At 49.7% G+C, this 22,336-nt stretch overlaps 1 protein-coding gene across 1 annotated transcript in view; it reads left to right on the forward strand.

The window, feature by feature from the left end:
- Window positions 1-22,336, forward strand: part of ITGB5 (integrin subunit beta 5) — a 113,615-nt gene that overhangs the window by 41,993 nt on the left and 49,286 nt on the right. Inside the window, exons 6-8 of the mRNA XM_057696341.1 lie at window positions 16,791-16,952; window positions 18,399-18,494; window positions 20,285-20,374. Of these exons, the coding sequence (XP_057552324.1) occupies window positions 16,791-16,952; window positions 18,399-18,494; window positions 20,285-20,374 (348 nt within the window). The remainder of the gene's footprint in view (window positions 1-16,790; window positions 16,953-18,398; window positions 18,495-20,284; window positions 20,375-22,336) is intronic.

The raw sequence follows: 22,336 nt of genomic DNA on the forward strand, positions 1-22,336 counted from the left end.
CTTAAACTCAGTGCCCGCACCTGGTTGTGAATTATTGTTGGCCAAGAGGCATTTTAGCGTGTGTTTCAGTTTTATATCTTTTGGCATTTTTTCCCTGTTCCTAACCTTGGCCTTTGCCATGGGGAGCCCCTGGAAAGTTATTGAATACTAATTGCTTTGAATTATGCAGTCGACGAGACCCCAGCTTTTCCCTTCACCATTTCTTTTCCTTTGTGCATTTGGGTACCGATCAAGCAATTTCTTACTCACTTGAAATCACCTGTTTATAACAAATGCCATCTTTCTGGTTGACCACAGCCTTATTTATAGTAGCTAAATATTGGAAATAGATTATGGCCTATTGATGAAAGGCTTAACAATCATACCCTGAAAGAATATTTGAGCATTTGAATAATACTTAAGATAAATTGAGAGGGAAGGAAAGCAAGTGATAAAACAGCATAGATGTATGACCTTATTTTACAAACAAAAGAAAGAAAAATGTGGAACTGATTGGAAATAAATAGACCAAAGTGTTAACAGCACCAGCACCTGGTGATAGGATTATGCGTGGTTTTTATTTTCTTCTTTTTTGTTTTTATGTTTACTTAAAATTTCACAGTAAATAATGTGTGATTTTTAAAATTTGTAATGGAACATTTCAAACACATAAAAGTAGAGAGAACAGTGAAATAAAACCCCCTGTACCCAGGGTCTATCTTGGACAGTTACCAGTTTGTAGCTACTCTTGTTTCATTTGCATTCCTAACCACTGTTATTTCAAGTAAATCCCAGATATCATGTGTTTCAATAATATTTAGATTTTTAATGTTAATTAGATTTCAATGATAATTAGATTTTTGAAGCTTTTTTTAAAAGCCCTAAGCACGCCTTATTTTGTTGACTGAATTTTCTGCCTCCTCCTGATTTGCCCAGATTAAAGGCCCTTCCTCTTAATCCTGCAAACTGAATGTGACAGAGCCAGCAGGCCTGTAATCTCTGCAGTTGGAGCGGCATCTCATGCAGACTGGAGCTGGTTGGGCAGCCCGTGCACGCCCGGCTTCCTCTGACCCCAGGCCCCGGAGATGGAGCTGATAACAGGCCTGCCTCGCAGCCCACAGGGGCTCTTTGTTCAGATTTCAGTCGCACTCTGGTTTCCCTGGGATGGACTGTTGATTACCAACTTGAGGGACTTAGGGGTATGGAATGCTCACATGACTGGTCTTAAATCCTACCCCCATAGCCAACTTTACATTTCTTGGGAAGCTGCTCTTTGCAAAAAGAAGGAAACAGTCTGTTTCTACTTAGAATTCTATTTAGGATAAGTAGAACTCTGCTTCCACAAGTGGAAGTTTTGAGTTGCCATCTTCCCCCCCACAGCAGATCACATCGTTAGGAGAGGCCATCGTAGAGCATCCACAGCAAAGGAGCCCCTCTGTCACCAATGCAGGCATACAACCAAGTGCTCTACCAGCCTGGGTTGGGGCGAGGGGATGCCACTACCCCTAATTTCTTATCTTTACCTGCAAACCTATTATTAAATTTGTTTATGCTTTTTCTTGGTCTGAACAATAGTTTCTCCGATTACTGCTTCTATTGCTCTCCTGGGACTTTCAAGACGTTGACTCTAAGTTGTTTATTCCGAAATTGTATAGGTGGAAGTGTGGTGAGTGGTTCCGACTGGAACCATGGCTGGTTTCCTGTTCTCCCAAAACAAGGAGTGCTGGTGCCCTGGAGAGACAGAGGGCAGCGTGGCCCAGGAGCCCTGAGGTGTCCGTCACGGCTTTGCTGTTCTCCATGGCTCTCAGGTTAAAGAGCTTCCCTGCAATGTTCAGCCTGGCTGGGTACATCCAGGCCACACGGATTTTATGGGCTGCTTTCTCGCGTCGGACAGAAGAATCAGATCTCGGCAGCCCCGCCTGTCTCCCTTTTGGCTTCATCTTCTAGCCCCTGACATTTAACCTTCAGACAGACTTTCTGTTTTATCTAATTTTGCATAATTTATTAAATTTTTAAAGCACTGTATGTTCTCTCAGGTGCATACGTTAGTCTCAAAGCAAACAAAGTAAGCTTGCGTGCTGAGTAAAAAGTTTTGGTGTGGCTTGGGTCCTTTATTCCTTGGCTGGCGAGAGCATCCTCATCTAAAATGGACACCACTGCCCCAGAGATGCTGGAGGGACAGCTTCCTCCGACAAGACTATCTGCAGGATACAGACTCTGTGGGTCTCTGGAAACAAGAGGATGGCTACCCTTGCACTACCATCATCTGTGCTCCAGGTGTTCTACATACACTATCTCCGGGTCTTACGACAGCCCTTCAGGGCATTGGTGGTCCTTGTCCCCAGTTTACAGGGGAGGAAACTGAGTATCCCAGGGTTCCTTATCCCAGGGTTCCTTATCCTTACTGTTGGAAAGGTAGGGGGAGCCAGGATTTGAACCAGATCCAGTTTATTCTAATGCCCAAGGCCTGTCTGTTACCTGGTAGCGGGTGCTTTGGGAAGTAGCGACAGTGCCGTGCAGAGCAGAGAGGACTTGAATTAGAGTCCTGTTGTCCCAATGCGAGCTATGCCTCTTCTGCTACCAGCTGCCTCCGTGGTGGCCCGAGCGCTCACCTGGAGGATGCAGGGAGGTGGGGCTGCAGGGGAGGAAGTCCAGGATGCCCTCCAGCTGTGCTGGTCAGTGCTTCTTTTCACAAAGGTCTTGTCACAGCCTTGTACCCCTTTGCCCAGGGCCCTTGATTTTGCTCTTATCTGTCTCAGTTCAGGTTTGAGCCCCAGGCCGGGCAGAGGCTGCTGCAGATACCAGCAGAGGGTGGAGAATTCCCCGTTCCTGGAGGCAGGCTCAGCTATGAAAGGTTGAGGCTCCCCAGGAGTTGATTTGGCTTCTTTTGACGTGCTGCCTGATTTCTTTTAGCTCTGAGACGTGTCATTTTTCCAAGCACGAGTTGAGAAATGTGGAATACTGCCTTTCTTTCCTCAAGGAAGGCAGTGGCCCCTGACGCCTGCATGCCCCCCGAGGGGGTGCCCCCGCATGTCCTGTGCCCCCAGTCCTGGTTACCTGTCTCGGCATGTGCGAGCTGTTTCTGCCAGCAAATCACAGCGCAGTTTCTGGGGCTCAGTGCAGCCAGTCCTGCTAGCTCTTGCTCCGGTTCAGTGTCTTCGTGAAGCCTGTGAGAGTATCGGGTTTCCCTGTGGCCCACGGAGGCTGTGGGGCTGTGCAGGCAGGCACACAGGCCCTCCCCCCGTGCCCGTCTGTGTTTTTGTCGGAGGTGGTACAGGCTCTCCTTGGCTTTCTGTTTTGCACATGGTTGTGGTTTAATGCATACTTTTGAATCCCTCAACTGTTTTGATCCCTGGAGGGACATTTCCTCGTTCTGCCTCCTGCCTGTGAGCTGTGCTGTAGGCGTCTCTGCCCTGCTCACCGCTGCTGGTTCTACACGAGGGGTGGGGACGGACAGTCATAACTCAGAATTATCAACAGGGCACAAGTGAGAGTTCGCGTCTCCTTTTATCCTCCAGTGTAAACCTCTGTTGTCTGCTTAGGTGTCTGTACACCTTGGCTCCCTTGGCTGACGACGGCAGGGAGGACTCATGCTGGGGAAAGTTAGAAGGCCTCTTTGATGACTGAAGCTGTATTTCTGTACCTGCGAAAACGTCAGTGTTTCACATTATGGGCTTATTTTTGCTCTAAATGTACATTTGGCAAACAGGAAAAGCAACAAGGGTTTATTCTCGGGCTTTCCTGGCAACAAGCCTCCACCACGGCCTCTGCATTCCAGCCACAATGAGCTGAGTCTGTTACTCTGACTCACGTGAGGCCCTTTGCACGTGCTGTTTACTCTGCTTGGAATACTCCTCCCCTATATTCCTGCATTTCTTTCTTAAAAAAAAAAAAATTAATAGACTGTATTTTTTAAGAGCAGTTCTCCATTCATAGTAAAACTGAATAGAAAGTACAAAGAGCTCCCATATACCCTCCGCCTACCTCCTATCCACAGCCTCCCCCACCAGCAACATCCCCCACCAGAATGGTGCATTTGTAACAATCAGTGAACAACCACGGACACATCATTATCTGGCAAAGTCCGTAGTTGACACTGCATTCATTCTTGGTGGTGTACATTCTGTGGGTTTGGACAGATATAATGACATGTGTCCCCCCGCTGCCATATCACAGAGTGTTCTCAGTGCCCACGCATCCCTCCCTTTTTCTCCCATCAACCTGCTTTTCTTTTAATGTTTAACCTCTGCCTACTTATGTTTTGGAGCTCTGCTTGCTTGCCTGTGTGTCAGGGAAGCGTTCCCTGATGGATCCCCCTGAAGAGGTTGGAGTCCCTGTGCACCAAGCCCTTGGTCACATCAATGCCAGTTACATTTTCTTTTTATTTGAGCTACTCCTTAACTGATGTCTGCCTCCCCTTTGAGACAGGAAACTTCCTGAAGGCCGGGAACCACGTCTGTTTTCATACCACCATGTATTTGCAACACCGAGCTCACTGCCTGCCCACAGCAGGTTTTCCTTGAACATTTAGTGAACAAACAGATGCTTTGTTCTCATCAGTTCCTTTATGCTTCTGAAGTTCAGGATGCCCAGGTCTGCCTGGCTCCACGCACATCCTCCCTCGCCTTATACCAGGCTCCACGTCATTCACATGTGTTTCACATGTCCATGAAAGCAGGACCAGAAATGCTGTTACTTGGCAATACTTTCCAACTCAGGAATGTTTATTGTGTGCCCAGTAAGTGCTCCATGGCAGGTATGGTGAGGAAAATTAAAGATGAGGAAAAGTCCCCATCCTGACATTTCATTTGAGCTTACAGATCCAGTAGAAGGGAAATAGAACAACCTACTTGTAAACATGTGAAGTTATTGACATTTGACTATCAATGAAATTTGATATTTGACTATTGATAATTTCTCCTACAAAAACAGAAAACTCGTATGGTTCCACCTTACATACTACAAACGTTTTTCTTTAGTTCAGATTGGGCTCACTGTAGAGTCTACATCAGAATGTTCTGTTGAACGTTTTTAGGGCTTGGGCTCCAGATAAATGTCTAAATCCTGAGTCATAGGCCGTGATTTCTTTTCCCTAAGGAAAGCAATACAACATTTTTGCCCTTCTTAAGTTGAACCACAGATTTTTAAAAAAGATTTTTCATTGCAGAGCATGGACGGAAGAAGGAGAAACAAACGACTAATGAGAATGTGCTTGTTGTTACAAAAGGACAGAAATAGGTGTGAGTGTCTGCCTGACTGGGGGCAGCGAATCACAGCGAGAATGCAGCCTTGTTTTTCCTTGTATGCCTTGGAATCGAGACGCCTCAGTCTCCAAGCTCAGATCTGCTGTAGGGTCTGCCCCTGGCGGGTCGGATCAGCCCCCTTTCCTCCCTCGTTGCTTTCCCCAAACCTGTTCTCTCCGTGCTTGCCTGAGAGGTCAGTGTACAGGGTGTTTTAGTTCTGACTTTTAGAAATTCGTCGGGCGCTCACTGTGTGGAAAATGCCCCATTAGCTGCTGGGAGGGATGCACAGATGACTGAGCCACAGCTGCTGTCCCTGTGAGCACCTCTGCGGTTGGATGACAGCCGCCTGTGCACGATGTAAGGTGCCGACGGAGTGTCCAGACTGTAGAAGGTCTGGCCCTGCAGGATCCAGTGGCTGAATCGCAGTGTTCTTCCCCTTCAAGGGGCCACCTGCGTCTCTTCGCCTCCCAGTGTTTGCCCTGAAGCTCGTGACGCTGGTGATGTTATTGATTACCATTGGCCGAGTGCTTTGTGAGAGCCAGGCTTTATGCCAGGCACTTCATGGGGCTTGTTTAGCTTAATCCTGTGAAGGTGGTTTTACTGTCCCTTCTGGTAAAGACACAAGCCTGGAAAGGTTGAGTAACTTCTCGAAGGTCTTGCAGCTAGAAATGACAGAGCTAGAGATGGAACTGTACCCACCGTCCCGGCTCCAAAGACAGAGTTTTTAACCTTGACCTTAGCCTGTCCTGTGGCCACACAGGAGCAGGGAAATGGAATGGGCGTGCTTCCAAAGAGGGCAAAGTCCTCATGTAAGGAACCATCTCGATCTCCTCTGTGACCCAGTTTGCTGACCGTAGAGCCAGGACTGAATCTGTCCCAGGGGAGACTGGTACATGCTGCTGTTCTGTGGAGCTCAGAGTTTCCTGTTGATCAGAAACACTTATGACGTGGCTCTGGCAGCCTCTGGATTTTCTAGTGGGACCATGGGTACTGTCCCAACGTCGGTGTGCTGCGGGAGCCCAGCCCTTTGCGTAAGCCTGCTTGTCCTTGCCCTTGGCTTCCCCATCTGTGAGATGGGAGCTCTGATACGCCCTTCTCACTCATAACTCACAGCGTCTTGGAGCCACGGGTTCTGCTGTTGGGCTCTCCCAGGTGGTGCTGTGGAGACACTGTTTCAGATGGTACATCCTTTAGGGCAGTGAGGGAGCACGTGGGCGGTGACTCCTCAGTAACAGCCGAGGCAGTGAGGGAGCCGCGGGCTGTGTGGATACCTGGCTGGAGGACCCAGGTGTTTGGGTGACCATCGATTTTACTTAGATAGACCGATGTCATGAACAGAGAACCCCAACATTAAAAGCTAGTATTTCTGTCCTCGGCCGCACCTCTGCTTCCTGGACGGCATCCTGATCTAGGCCTTCCCTGTATTAAACAGTGTTTACCTGAGAGAGTATCGTGGGCCTTGTCCCGGAGCAGGCAAGCCGAGGTGAGCGCACCAGCCGCGTGGGGGCCACCACCCACGTCCTCTAAGGCTGCCGGGCCGGGCGTCAGCTTTCCTCAGGTTCCCGGGAGTCAGCATCGCCGCCCCTCCCCCTCCCCCTCCCACAGCGCGTCCCCGACCCTCTCACACTCGTCACGCGTGGCCACGGTCCCTGTGTGTAAGCAAGCCACTGGGACACACGTGGCTTTCGGGGCCCGCAGGCTCCTATGACGAAGATTCAGTGGCCAAACCCAGGCCGTGTGCTTGCAGGGCCCGCAGGCCACACGCAGTCCCAGCCCCACCTTCTCTGCAGCCAGACCACGTCCCGGGACCTCCGTCTGCCTGCCTCCAGGGCTGTGTTTAAGACAGGCATTGATTGCTAGAGAGCAGAGAGGGGTGAGGGGATGGTGCCGGGGTGGAAACCGCACCTCGGAGGAGTGGTTAACAGTTAACGAGGAGGAGAGACACCACAGGAAGAAGCGCGGTACCGGACCTCAGCCCACTGCAGGAGAGGGCTGCTTCAGGAGACCAGCTCGGGTAGCCACAGGGAAGCAGGTTTGTGTTCAAGGCGAGGGAGAATCTTCTAACGAAGACCTCTGCTCCGCAGTGGGGCAAGCTTCCACATGGGGCAGTGAGTCTGTGCAGGGGCCCAGGCCCAGGCGGTGGGGGTGCCCGCTGAAGGATCCCTGCCCTGGATGGTGTGTGGACAAGCCAACCTCGGAGGTGCCTTCCAGACTTCAGGTGCTACGTGTCTCCTCTGAGGTGGCTCTTCCGCCCGGTAGCCCACTGGTGCTTCTGTCCTGTAGGGGCCCCTTCTAGCCTGTCTTCTCTGGTCCTTACTGCTCACTCTAAGCTGCACTTGTATTTGGCCACCATGAACTCTGGCCGTGAGCTCTGCCATGCACACTCGTTTTGTGTGCCAAGCTCAGCTTGCCTGGAGCTGGCGCCCAGAGAAGCTTTCCACTCCTGATGGCCTCCCCAGGGAGCCGCCCTACCCCGTGGTAAAAGTCCAGGTGGGGTGGGGCGGCTGTTCAAGGGGACCCAGGGACAGTCTAGAGGTGGGCGGGGGAGGATGGAAGCCTGTTCTTGGTCCTTTAGTGACCTTCCTCTTCCTCAGACCTTGTAGCCCCTTGCATGTGACTTGTTCCAACCCCAGAAACCAAGTTGCCACACAGGCCAGAGCTTCGTGTCCTCAAACAGAGAAATGACGTCCTTACTCCCACACCCTTATCCCCTTGTCCCCCTCCTCCCCCCCCCGCCCACCGCCCCGCTCTCTGTGGGGCCAGATGTCGGAGGTTAACAAGCCAGCAAATCTGTCTTTCCTCTTGGGAGGAGCCAGTTTCCTGTTGATTTTCTTGAAAGCTGTAAGGCCTGGTCTTCCGTCTCCATCCTGCTTCCCCTTTTCATGGACTTCTGCTCCCTCTTTCCCATCTCAGAGTCCCAGGTCTCCCAAGCTGACTGCCAGGCCTGGCTGCCCAGGGCCTCCAAGAACCATCCCACTGACCTCCCTGGCCCCTCTCCCCTCCTCCACCCTCCTGCAGCTTGTATCAGATGATCCCCTGGCCCTGCGGCCACCCTTTCTGCAGTTCCTGTTAGTTTTCTCAGACCTCAGCGCACGACAGGTAATTTGATGAAATATTTTCACTTGTGAGTCCCTTAATGCTTCCCATATTTATATGATTAAAAGAAGATGTTTGTTGGATTCCAAAGCATATTAAACAGTTGGTGGAATTGGGAGCGATGTGACTGAAGACTTCTGGACGTTGCGAGGGAGGTGTTGTCACCCAGCCCTGATCTTGTTTGTGTGTCCACTTCCTGCTCATTCCTCACTGAGTGCAGCTATACGCCAGGAGCAGTGCTCTGTGTAATCCGGGCCCCACACCCCTTGCTCTCTTCTCTCAGCTCCGGATCTCTGCTGCTTTCTGAGGACAGGGCAGAGTCTTGGTAACTTCTCCACTGAGGTTCCACTCAGAGAAGTCATCTCCGGCCCCAGCACGGCTTGGACGGGCTGGTCCCCGCAAAACCAGAGGATTTGCCCCCTGAGACGTGGACGGAGTCAGAGACTCAGGGCTTGGTGACTGTGCCCCCACCGCTCATTACTCCTGACCTGTGCGTCCAGGGTCTGTGGGTGGCTGCTCTTCACGTAGCGTGGTCTCCTACACACGTGTGTGACTTGCCTAGAATAGCTCGAGTAGACGTGGGTCATAGGACACATCCCCCTCGGGTGGCAGAGTGCAGGCGGGTGGCCGGGAGAGGGGTGAGCCTCAGGCCTGCTCACCCAGAGTGGGCGTACGAAAAGGAGGGTGAAACGTGTAGCATTGCCCAGAGGCTCTGGCTCAACCCGGGTCGTGGGAATGGACGGTGAGACAGAATGGACAGTTCGGGATTGGATGGGTATTGTTGGGGGACCAGGGAAGTAGGGTGAGAAGGGTAGTTCTAAGTTTTGTAGATAAGACATTTGATGGCCCCTTTGGCAGCAGTGGGGAAGCCTGGAGGGGAAGATGGTGCATCAGCTTTGGCGACATTGAGTTTCGAGTGACAGCAGATACGTCTGGCTTTTGGTCCACACCTGGGACTAAAGCTCAGGGAGGAGATCAAGTGCGAGAGGTAATTGTGAGCTGTTCAAGCAGATGCACGGAAGCTGGGTCATTCTCCTTAAGGACGGTGTTACCTTTGACCTCATCCAATGCTGGGAAAGGAGGTGGAATCCATGAGGAGCCAGAGGGGAGGGGAGGTGTCGGATGGTGCAGTGTCCAGGAAGCCAAGGGCAGGAGGGCTCGAGGGAGGCCCTCGCTGGCAGCACAGGAGCCAGAGAGCAAGGCCAGAGGATGGTTGTGGGGTTGGCAACAGCACGTCAGTGTGAGGTTCTCAAACTTGGCTGTACAGGAGACGCACTTGGGAGCTTTAAAAACCCCGGCGGCTGGGCTGCAGGTCACATGAGAACCCCTGGGCGTTAGCATCATTAACGCCCCCTCACGGATCTGGATCCTCGTGTGCAGCCAGGGCGGAGACCCACTGTGCGTGTTGGGGAGGGAGATGGGCTGCTGAAAACCGCTTATAAGAGGCGTGTGGAGTGTGGGGGCGTGTGGAGAGGTTGGGTTATACGGAACTGGGGAGAGGAAATAGAGGCAGCCAGACTGCTCGTCTTAGACATACGTGATGAGCGATGCTGGGTCAAAAGCAGGGTATATATTATAAGTGGGTCATGAGCATATTTTTAGGCACAAGGCAAGGAAGCAGAGGAGAGACTGACTGATGGAAGGGATGCTTCAGGGAGGGTGGGATCTGGGGGCTGCTCTTCCTCGAGGAGGGAGAGCACTCCTTCCTTTAGAGCAGTAAGACCAGGGGAGAGGCCAGAGTATGCCCTTTTATTTATGATGGAAAGGCATCCTCAGGCTGTGGAGCCAGACGCTGAGCGCCTGGAATAGACCAGGAGGCGAGTCCTGTTACCTGTGTCTGTTGGTCACCTGAGCACACGTGGCCGCTGGGAGTTGGAAACCTGGAACAGACCTTGTGCTGGATCTGATGCAGATTTGACCAAAGAGAGGGCAAGTGAACTGCAGTCTTGACCAGATGCTGGGTTTCTGGCTTCTGAGTCAATGTGTTTCCGTCCCGCCCACCCCTGACATTTTCATCTGAGGGCTGACCTCTATCATGTTTGGTGAGATTGGCTTTTAAAAAATCTTGTTTTTACCCAGAGACTTGGAGAAAAGTTTCTTTAGCTAAACAAATAAGTCTGTCTTTTTTTTCTCTTAAAATAGTTTCGTATAAAAAAATATATTCAATCTAAAAATTTAGAAAATGCAGAGAGCAGAAAGGAGATAAACATTGCTCATAACCCTACAATCCAAAAATAAGACTATGTGTTTCTGGTTACAGATCTGAGTCACAGATTTTCAGGTCCATGGAAATACTGAGGACAATCACTCAGTTCTTGACTGTTTACTCCATGCAGGTACTGAGCTGGGTGCTCCTTGTGTATCGTTTTGTTTAATCCTCTCAACGGGCCCATTCTGTCAGTACTGTTATTATCTCCATGTTATAGCTGAGAAACTGGTACTGGGAAAGATTAAGCAACTTGCCCAAGGTCACAAAGATGTGGGCATGAACTGAGGTTTGCCAGACATTAGAGCCCACGCTCCCAGCTGCTCTGTGGGCACTGTCAGCAAACAAAGAAAGATGCATAACTGGTATTCCCAGCACAGAACTGATATTCAGTCTGGTCATCTCATTTACTATATTTGAAGGGCTTTCTGAGCCAGCCAAGCCTTCTTTTAAAAAAACTTTATTGAGGTATAATCGATGTATGATAAATTACACATACTGCAAGTGTACAATTTGACAGATTTTGACACACACACACACATATATACCCGTGAGCTATACAGTCTCCATAATCAAAGTGATGAATTTCCATCCTTCTCCCCAGAGAGTACTTGTGCCCCTTTGTCATTTCTCCCTCCTGCGTCTCCTGCCCTCTTACCCCAGGAAGCCACTAATTTGCTTTCTGTCACTACACATGAGTTTGCATTTGTTAAAATTTTATAAATTCAGTATGTATTCTTCTTGGCCTGGCTTACCTCACTCAGCACAGTTGCTTTGAGATTCATCTGTGCTGCTGCGTGTCCGCACTCACTCTTGTTACGCAGTGGTTCTCCATTGTGTGGATATACCACAGCTCAGCCATCCACCTGCTGATGGCTGTTTGGGTGGTTTTGGGTATTGGGTAGTTTTTGCCTGTTACACATGTGTTCATGTCTTGGTGTGGACGTGTGCTTTTATTTCTCAGGGGTCAATCCCTCGGAGTGGAATGGCTGGGTCGTGTGGTAGGTGTGTAACTTTTTTAAGAAATTGCCAAACTGTTTTCCAAAGTACATGTGTCACTTTACATTCCTATGGGCAGTGTCTGCCGTTGTGTTTGCTCCTCCTCGCCCTCAGCATTTGATGTGGCCAGTCTTTTTAATTTTTAGCCATTCCATTAGGTGTGCAGTGGAATCCCACTGTGGTTTTAATTAACACAGGGCTTTTGAACTTTTCGGCATGCAGTTCTTCACGGTCCCTGTAGCGACTGCAGAGCCTCACACGCTAAGGAGTAAAAGGAGAAGAGAAGAGTAAAACTTATTGCTAGCCTGAGAGTAATAACTATAGACCTTTTTTTTTAGCCTGTCTTATGTACTAAATACTCGTTAACCTAGCATCAGCCCTGCAAAGTAGGATTATCTTCATTTTACAGACGAGGAAATTGAGGCTAAGAGAGATGAAGTGACTGACGCGGGGTCTCGGAAAGCAAAGACTTGAACTCAGCCTTGTCGGTGCCAAAGTTCTCGCACGCTGGCCCGCCTGCCACACTCCATTTTGTAGTTATTCCTTTAAAAAAAAAAAATCAACTTGCCCACTCTGCTGTCTGCCCCAAGCATGGACACACAACTTAAGCTTTCAAAATAGTCCAAGCGGATGGTAGGAAAATTATTTCTATTGTAAATTCTCTGTGGAGTCAGTGCTTGTAAAAATCTCCAAGCCCAAAAGCCTGAGTGAATGAATAAGCGTGTCATTCTCTGCAGCCCGACCTCTGGGCCAAGTTTCTTAACATCACTTACATAACAAGAGTCCACTTCAGAGAAGACAAAATTAATATTGTTATGCTGTGCTGCTCTTCATTTGTGGAGCTATTTCTGTTTCAGATGCAATCTTCCAGTTCAGCAAACATTTATCTTGGATCCAGCAGTCATTAGTTGAGAGCCTAGCATGTACTTTGATGAATTATCTCAATTATTACACACCCTCTCCTCTCTCTATGTGATTGGGTAGTTTCGCTTTGTGGGTAAGAGGCAGGTCATCTGAATCTGACTTCTCTGGTCCTTACTGGTTCCGTGACCTTGGGTTAGTGACTTAAAGTCTCTCAACACCAGCGTCCTCATCTACAAGATGGCAATATATCACCTCCTTCAGAAAGGTTGCAGTGAAGATGTGATGGAATGGTGGAGGTGATCAATAAATGTTAAGTAGTATTATTCCTGTCTTACTAGCAAGAAAAGAAGTTCGAGGTGCTAAATAATGTGGTCAGAGCTACACAGGTCATTGGTGGTGGCACAGAGCTCCCATGCCCACCTTCAAGCTTCCAAGTTCCACTTTGTTCTGTCTGTTCGCTGTCACCCTCATAGGTTCCTACACGCCCCTTGAGAAGCTGGCATGGAAGGAAGGGGGGCTGAAAAAGTTACATGACGGGGTCAGCATTCAAAGCCTGGTCTTTTAAAAGTAGCACTTATTCAAGATAGTTTGGGGAAAAAATGGAAAAACAAAAGATACCGCCTCTAATCTCAACCTGTATGACATTTCAGTCTCTCTTCTCTTTTTAATAGAACCTGATGCTTGTTTCTTTTCTTTTCTTCCTTCCCCTCCCCTGCCCTTCCCTTCTTTTTGATGTGGACCATTTTTAAAGTCTTTATTGACTTTGTTACAATACTGCCTCTGTTTTATGTTTTGGTTTTCATGGGCCCGAAGCGTGTGGGATCTTAGCTTCCTGACCAGGGATTGACCCCGCATCCCCTGTGTTGGAAGGTGAAGTCTTAACTGTAGACCACCAGGGAAGTCCCCATGCTTGTTTCTTACATAGTTTGTAGTCACACTGTAATTACTGTATTTGTTGTTTTTCACTTTATATTATACATGTTTACCCATAACTTCATACATTTATGAACATAATTTCTAATTGCGGAGAGGAGAGATCTCAGTTTACTTAACTGTTCCAGAATAGTAGAATATTCACCTCTTTCCCATTTTGTCACCATCAGTAAAAATACTTCTGTGTGCACTTCAGAATACTTCTTGCAGATGAAGTCTCCTGAAGTAGAATCGTTGAGTAAAAAATGTATACTTCTTTAAGGGTTTTTTAAAGTCACATGTATTGAGGGATAATTTACATAGAGTAAAATTCACCCTTTTTAGATATAAAGTCTTCTGGCCATCCCCACAATTAAGATATAGATGAAGAAAAAAAAACAGTGAAAAAAAAAGATATAGATGATTTCTGTCACCTCAGAAAGTTTCCTAATGTCCATGACGCCTCCCTCTGCGCTCCGCCTTTGGCAACCACCAATCTGTTTTCTGTCCCTGTATTTTTTTGTCTTGCCATGTATATCTTCTGAATGAAGTTAGGCAGTAAGTTGCCTTTTGAGTCAGGCTTTTTTTCACTTAACCTACTGCTTGGGAGACTCATCCAAGTTGTGTGTGGCAGCATTTGTTCCTTTTTGTTGCTGAGTGGTATTCCATTGTAGAGATGCACTACGGTATGTCTGTGTATTCATCATTTGATGGACATGTGGGTTGTTTCTAAGTTTTGGTGATCACGAATAGCTGATATATACATATATATATATATATATCACGAATATATATATATTTGCAGAGTAGTTTTTCTGTGAGCATGAGTTTTCATTTCTCTTGGGTAAATACCAATGAGTGGGATTGCTGAGTTGACGGTCAATGTATATTTAACTTTATAAGAATACGCCAAACTGTTTTCCAAAGTTGCCCAAACGTTTTGTATGCTCAGTAGCAATTTATGAGAGTTCAGATTGTTCCACATTCTTTCCAGCACTTGGTATTTTCAGGGCTGGGTTTTTACTTTTTGCTTTTTGTTCGTTTGTTTTTTGTTGTTTTTTCTGTTTTGTTTTTTCGCCGTTGGCATAGCTATATCATGGTACCTCCTCATGAGTTTAATGTGAGCGTCCTTCGTGACTAATGATGTTGATGATCCTTTCGTGTGCTTCTTTCCATCCATATCTCATCTTCGGTAAAATGTCTCTTCACGTCTCTGTCTTTCAAAATTCAGTTGTTTGTGTTGTTATCGACCTCTGAGAGTTCTTTATACGTTCTGGATACAAGTCCTTTCTCAGATTTTTATTTTTTGCAAACATTTTCTCCCAATCTGTGCCTTGTCATTTCATTTTCTCAGTGGTATCTTTCAAAGAGCAGATGTTTTTAATTTTGACAAAGTCCAATTTGTCAAATTTTTATCCTGTGAATCATCTAAGAAATCTTTGCCTATACCAAGGTCACAAAGCTCTTCTCCTTTGTTTCCTTCGGACGTTTTATAGTTTTAGGTCTGTGGTCCACTTTGAGTTCATTTTTATATGTAGTGAGAGCTATGCAATGAGCTTCACTTTTTTTTTCATGTGGTATTTCGCTGGTATTATTCCAGTACCTTCTATCGAACTGACCATATGTGTGTGGGTCTATTTCTGGTTTCGATCCCGTTCCACTGGTCTGTGTGTCTGTCCTTTTGTCAGTACCACACTGTCTCAATTGCTGTAACTTTATAGTAAGTCTTGCCCTTAGATAACGAATCCCACAACTTTGTTGTTGTCTCTCAAAATCGTTTGATGAGTTTTCATTGTTTGTCTTTCCATATATTCCAGTTATTAACCCCCTTCCAACAGATACCCAGTCCTGCCTCCAAGGGGGACCACTCATCTCTGCTTCTAATACCATAAATTAGTTTTGTCACGGCTTAGAATTTCATTGCTCTGAGGGACCTTCCGGGTTTCCTCCTCTGGGTTCTGAAAATGTTTCTGGCCTTGACATGGTGCCTTTACTAGCGCCGAGAATAACCTCCCTCCCCCAGCTTCTGCCTCCTCCCTCATTTCTTCTTCCAGTTTCCTTGAAGGGTTCTCCTCACCTTGAGCTCTGCCCTGGGAAGCCTTCTGTCCTCCTCCCCTCTCCGGGTTTCTGTTGACCTTCATTAGCACGCTTATGGCAATCTGTTAAAGTTGTGTTTTCACTTGACTGCAAGCTTTTTGAGGTCTGGACCAGGCTGTTTCATAGACCCAGCGCCTTCCGTGGGGCCTGCGTGTGGTAGGAGGTCAGTAATTGTCTGTTGGGTGAAGGCTGAGAGTCTGGGAAACATTCCCTAAAGGTGAATTCCTTGCTCACACCTGGCCTCCTGGCTTTTCGGTCCTCACTGGCTTCTTTTCAAACCCCCTTTTCTTCCTTGTGTTACTCTGACATTTTGTGACTTATTTCCATGCTGCTTTTGGAGCTAATGAGAAAATGTCATAGCTCTCGAAGGCTGTTTTACCCATCATTGTGGTGATAAGAAAGGGAGGATGATACCCTCAGTCCCTTGTGTGCTGTAAGGTGATAGCGTTTAACTTGTAAAGTCTGTGAATCCAGTCTCCTACCTCAGTGTCAAGTGTACGTGTGTAGATAACTCAGCAGTATTTAAACCCTTCCTGTATTTATCTTCCTATATCCATCATGTATTTGGGGATGTCCTTTCACTACGGGTACGAAGGCAACCCTATCCCAGTTTTTGTTGCCTTGGGTCAGGGTCTAGCTGCTATGATAATGCCTGGAGGTACTTTTGCGTAGTGTCAGGGCCACAGTCTCTAAATATGAAAAATAGTCTTTCCCTTGCAGTACAGCCCATATGAGCCGTGCCTCTGTCTGAAGAGTGGATACCTTCTATATAGTGAAGCAGTAAAGGAAGAAAAGAGCTAATCTGATTGACCTTAGCTGCCAGAGTAGCTCAATTAATGATTGAAGTGGTTTACATCTACCAGAAAGATGGCAGGTTTTACCAGATCCTCTAGAGATAGGTCTGCCTGTTGGTCACTTGAGCACTCTGTTCTGAGTGATTCATGTCTCATTGGGGGACGGAAGTGGTCACTTGCCAGTCATCTTAGCAAAGGGCAGCCAGCTGCGTGTGTTGTAGGGAGGTTGGGGTGGGCACAAGGCTGTTCTGTGGAAGGAATGATAACAGGGGAGGCATCCAGGAGGAGTGGCCATCAGGTAGGGAGTAGGAGCAGGGAGGGGCAGGATGGCCTGCTGCAGGGAGGGGTTCCGGGCACAGGTGGGCTCCGCCGTGGAGATGTGCCTCTGCAGCTCAGCTTCGCCAGTCGGGCTGGGGCTCTTCTGAGCTCTGGGGGCGCCCCCCCCCCCGTGTTTGTAGAGTGCTCCCCAGCGGCGCACACAGAGGGTGGCCTCTGATCCACACCACGACCCCGAGACGGGCCAGCGCCCCGTCCAGCGCCCTGGGACATGCTTGGGCCGCAGCCGGGAAGGCTTTCCGCCCACCAGCCTCTGTCCCGCAGGAGAAGATCGGCTGGCGGAAGGACGCGCTGCACTTGCTGGTGTTCACCACGGATGACGTGCCCCATATCGCGCTGGATGGAAAGCTGGGGGGCCTGGTGCAGCCGCACGACGGCCAGTGCCACCTGAACGAGGCCAACGAGTACACCGCGTCCAACCAGATGGTGAGGCCAGGGACCCCGGCACCTCTCCCGCCACCCCGCCTGCGGTCCGAGGCCTCGCCCGGCCTTTGCCACCTTCCCCTGGGCCTCTACTCACCGACTTTCCAGTCCACTCTCAGAACTGGGTTTTTATGCCATCTTCTCCAGCTGGGCTTCCAGAACGCCTCCTTGCCATTACCTGAGAACACTTCTCGGGGATTTCTGTAGCTGGTTCATCTTTCTGCGGTTGTGCACGCACATGGGGCATCTTTAGTGGAAGGTAGGGGCACCCAGTGAGACAGGATAGATCTCAAAGGGGAGAGGTGATTTTGCACAAGGGAGAGGACTGTGTCCCATCAGAGCCAAAACTGGGATAGAAGTTATGGGGCAAGACCAACGAAGACAAGACTTCCTGACTTCTAGAAAGGGGTTTCCTGAGGCCCTGAGTTCTGTCAGTGTCACGGATGGGGTGGCAGGTGTCTTACAGGGGATGAGAAGCCCCAAGGACCTTCCACTCCCAGTAGTCTGTCCCTGTGATCATGCAGTTAAACAGAACTTATGCCAAATTTCAAATATATAATAGACCAGTGAAGTGAACGTCTACCTAACTGTCACCCACATCCAACCACTAAGATTTCTTCGCATTTGCTATACAATTTTTTTCTCCCAAAGTCTACACCCTCTTCCTTCTCGAATCCATTTGGTGTCTGCCTAGAGAGAAATTCTTTCTGATTCTTGCTGGACTAGCCCATTTTCTCCAGTTTTAAGAGGTGATCAAGAATAATGGATTCTGGAAGAAGAACTGCTAACTATACAACCTGATAACTGTGGAACCTCACCGATGAGTAGCCCGGCACCCATCATCAGCCCTTAAATCCTTCAGGACATTGTTAAGCTGCCTCGCAGCATCCTCCCTCCCTCCCTGCTCTGCACCCCGCCACACCACAGCCCAGCTTTTAGTCCAAATGTCAGCAGCCTCTTCTGCACATGCTGAGCCATGAGAGGACCAAACAGAGCCTGTGGGGGACATTGGCAGGCCCAACATTGGATATAGGAAAAGGAAAAATAGGGCAAGGAGATCAGGAAGATAAAAGTCTTAGGGAAGAGGGGGACAGGTGTTGATGGTAGCCGGTAGGATGTGGTGGCTGTTCTTTTGGGGGCTTCCCCACTCGGCGCATTCCTGTTGAAGGGATGGAAATGCTGACCAAGTACGGGAAATCTCCGTTCATCCCTCCTCCATTCTGGGCTGGGAGGGATAGGAGGAGTGAGTCTTGCTGAGTAGGTGCCGGAGGGTCCTTTCCTGGGGACTCTCCCCTACAGTTTCTCAGGAAGGAGCTGCCGGGGGGCTTGGTTATGAAGGGGCTACCAGGGCGGGATGCGTATCCTGGCAAGTGATGAGTGACTGGAGTCAGGTGCTGCTGTCTCAGCCTGCGAGAAACCTTACAGCCTTGACTTTTGCCTTGGCCCTAGGACTATCCGTCGCTTGCCTTGCTTGGAGAGAAATTGGCAGAAAACAACATCAACCTCATCTTTGCAGTGACGAAAAACCACTACATGCTCTACAAGGTACACCGGGAGGGAGGGAGGGAGGCTGGTGGCCTGAATCTGGGGGCCTTGCTGACCCTGAGATGAATGGGAGATTGGAATGTGGGGTCAGGTGAAGTGTGGGGAGGCTGGGGGAGGCGTGTTAACAGCCCTGCTCTTTGTGGGTGGAGATCCAGAGGAGGGTGGAGTATAGCACTGTCGTGGTCTAGTGGAAAGTAATAGTATTAAGAAAGCCCTTAAGTGTTCATATAGCAGTACATGCCAAGGACGTTAAACATATGGTTTCCAATTTGATAATAAGAAAAACTTTGGAAATAGTACCAATTCCTATTTTCTAGATGATGAAATGGAAACACCCAGGGAATAGGGAAAGACAATATAAAACGAAAATGTGCAGAGAGAAAACTAGGCATCTAGGCAGGCCACATCACCAATTCCAGAGTTTTTGTGCCTTCCCACAGAGTGCGGGAGACCAGTGGGTTAGTTGGGACAGGAATTTCCGAAGGAAACAATAAATGTCTTGGGTGAACAGAGCAGTGTGTATATGAGTCTATTCTGTCTGAGCGAGACTTTTCCCAGGTCATCCCGTGGGCCACCATTACACACTCCCCTGGTGAATGTGCTCTTCCCCGTGGTCACAGGCGAGTCACCTTTCACTAGAACCCGCCTCCAGAATGCTCAAGCAGTGTGCATGTGAGCTAACTGTGAAGCCCAGCTCACCTCTGACATTCTTTGAATTGAGAGGCTACGAGAAATTACTCCCTACCTCTAGAACAGGCAACCCTGGTCCCCTGTCTTTACTGCTCTTAAGTATCTACAAAAAAACCTTCGTCTGATGGTATGTTTCTACTGCTCCTGCCTGAGGTTATCATGGATAAAATGCCACTTACATCTTCTGGAGTTCTTTATCTTCTTTTAGTCTGAATCAATTTTAGAAGATGAAAACAAGGGAAGGAGATTGTTTGTCTTTGTTTAGTGAAGACAGCAGTCTAGAACGTATCCATTTACAAGTACCATTTTTAGGGAGATTCACTGCACAGACGGTACTGAGAATGCTGCCAGGTGCTTCAGGAGGGAAGAGACCTACCTGGGCTTAAGCCAGCCTTGCTCAGCCCGAAGGACCTCTCACTCAGGGAGGAGACAAGTCCAGTCCAAGGCAGGCTGAGGCAGAGGGTATTTCTAGATGTTTCTGCCACTTTAGTAAGTGACATACTCGGGCCTTGGTACAAGTGAAAGAGGCTTCACTTCAAGGCTGCCTGCTTTGCCAAGGACTTCACCCAGAGATACCAGACCTCCTTGGGAAGGCACCATTCACTTTCAGTTCCCTCCTAGGAAAGGAGGCTGTAATTGAGACCCTTGGAAAAGTTTCCCCTTTCACTCCTGCTGGACAGGTTGAGGGCATCCTTGAACTGAACCTGGGAATACCTACGGAGTCTAGGGTAGAGAGGGCAAGAACGTCAGGAATATATTGACTTTAGAGGATGGAATTCCAGAGCTGTCCATTACATGCCAGAGAAGAGGGGTCTCCGAGAAGAAGCATGACCTTATCCTTTAGAAGCAGATCTTGTCGGGCCCTTTCCACTCAGACCTTGGAGAATTGAGATTCTGCAGTCGACTGCAACGCCATTCCCTCGTGCCAGTTCTTGCCTCTGCTTGTGGCATCTTCTCCAGTTCACAGTGTGAGAGAGTGGCAGCGTCAGTGCCGGGGGCCCTGACTGTGCGAGCTCATTAGGGCAGTGTTCACTCTTTGACCGTATGGAAGGGCAAAATGGGCTTATTTGTTTTCTTTTTCTTTTTTTGCTTCCCCCAAGAATTTTACAGCCCTGATACCTGGAACGACAGTGGAGATTTTACATGGAGACTCCAAAAATATAATTCAACTGATTATTAACGCATACAACGTAAGTCACCGGTTCCTTCCCCCACCTTCCCTCCCACCCCTACCCTCTCGCACAGAGGCTCCGGGAGCTGGTGTGGACTCGGGGGGGGGTAGCGCCCCATCGCGCTGGTGTGCTCGGCTCTGCTTCTCGCTCTCTGCCTCTTGAGTTTGGCGCCTGCCTCCTTCATCCAGGCTCGGGGTGGAGAAGGCATCCTGCTTGGCACGCCGCCCTCCCCTCGCCTCTGCCACCGTGACTCGCGTCATGAGCTGAGCCCAGGGAAGCCGCAGATGCTCCGTCAGGCTCAGGCTGGTGGCCCTGGATGTGCTTAGCTTCCGGCTTCGTGATAACCCTGGGCCCCATCAGGGCACCACGCTTGGGTGGGCACAGGTGCTCTTCACCCATCTGGTTGCCTGGGCCACCCTGCCACTCGGCTCCCTGTGGCGAGAAGCGAGAGTCACACACACGGACCTCGCCTCCCAGTGGGCAGGACTGAAATTCCCCAGGCTCCTGGAGCTCTGCATAGATCTGCAGACTAAAGGGAGTCTGCGCACTTAGGATCTGATTGTAATCAGGTCTTTTCGGAGGGAGCCTGTGTGGGCCTGGTAAATTCTGTGCACTTATTCTAACAGCTCCTGTTCACCGGCTCTGCTGTGGGAAGTACAGCCCTTAAGGAGGTGGTTCGGGCGTCACCGCCACACCCCAAGTCAGTCGTCCGTGATTCCCAAGTCCTTCTCCTTCCCACCCTCCATGCCCTCGATTCCTAACACCCAAGAAGTGCTTGACTCAGACGTACCTTTTCTTGGGAAAATGACAGGCGTGCTTTCTTGTGCTGGGAAGTATGTGCCCTCAGCGGTCCCCTCTCTGCGAAGCCTCCAGTGCCCACCCAGCCCCTCTTGAGGCCCGGTAACTCCCAAATTGGAATTGAGAGTGCATCTTCCTGTTAAAACAGAGTTCAGCCTAGAGTCGGGGTGGTTTAAGCAGCTCTGATAGTCCTGAACGTCCGTAGGATAGACGTGTGTGCTAACCTGGGAGCGGGATTAACTGCTCTGGCATCACGTGCGTGCTAGAAGAACCTTCCTACTTTCCCACGACTGATTCACAAAGCGCATTTGGGGCTCTGCCTCTCCGGTTGACTTTGTTACCCTACTGACGCAGCCTTGCTTTGGGTCCTTGCTCGACTGGACCAGGAGCCTGGGGGACGCCCTCGCCACAGGCGACCCAGAGCTCGGAGGTGCCCAGCCCTCACCTGGCCTCCGGGAGCCTCAGCATCCTGAAGGGGCTGCGTGGGGGGCCGTGAGGATTTGTGGCTGGTTTTCTGTCCTCCCCCCGCCCCCCGTCTCCGAGGGTCCTCTTCCTCTCACACTTGCCCTGATCCTCCCCGCTCCCGGCACTTCCTGTTGAGAGAAACTGGACTTCCTTCTCCTTTCCTAACTTGTTCCCCGTGTACTCACATCCTCTTTGCTGATCCCTGACCTTTAATCTTTATCGTGTCCAGTGGCCTCCTCAGAACCCAGGGAGACCAGATTGCCAGGTTAACTGCCCTTGGTGGTTTACAGAGTCCCACCGTGAGTGGAAGTGTAACGTGCTGAGAGAGTCTGGGAAGCGGGTATGGGGGGGCCCTGCCCACGTCACCCCCTCCCGAGGGCCGCTCCTCACCGTGATGCCTTGTCACCCCCTCCCGAGGGTGCCTTGGGCCTCACGCTCTGGACGTGAGCACAGGAGTCAGAGTGAGAGCCGGGAGGCCCGCCCTGGGCTGCTTGCCCCGTCTTGCTGGGGTCCTGGGGCTTGGAGACCCCCGGATTAGCAGGGGGACTGCTGCTGGACCTGTTCTCAACAGGGCGGTGACCACCGCTTGCCTCCTGCCAGACCAAGGCCCTTGGGGAAGAGACGGCTGAAAGGCAACCACATCCTGGGCTCCGGCGTTGGGCACGGATTTCTCCTGGGTCTCTGGGGAGGAGCCACCTGCCGGCATTTCCATCCTCA

This window comes from Hippopotamus amphibius, chromosome 10, assembly GCF_030028045.1.
Source record: "Hippopotamus amphibius kiboko isolate mHipAmp2 chromosome 10, mHipAmp2.hap2, whole genome shotgun sequence".
Taxonomy (NCBI): Eukaryota; Metazoa; Chordata; class Mammalia; order Artiodactyla; family Hippopotamidae; genus Hippopotamus; species Hippopotamus amphibius.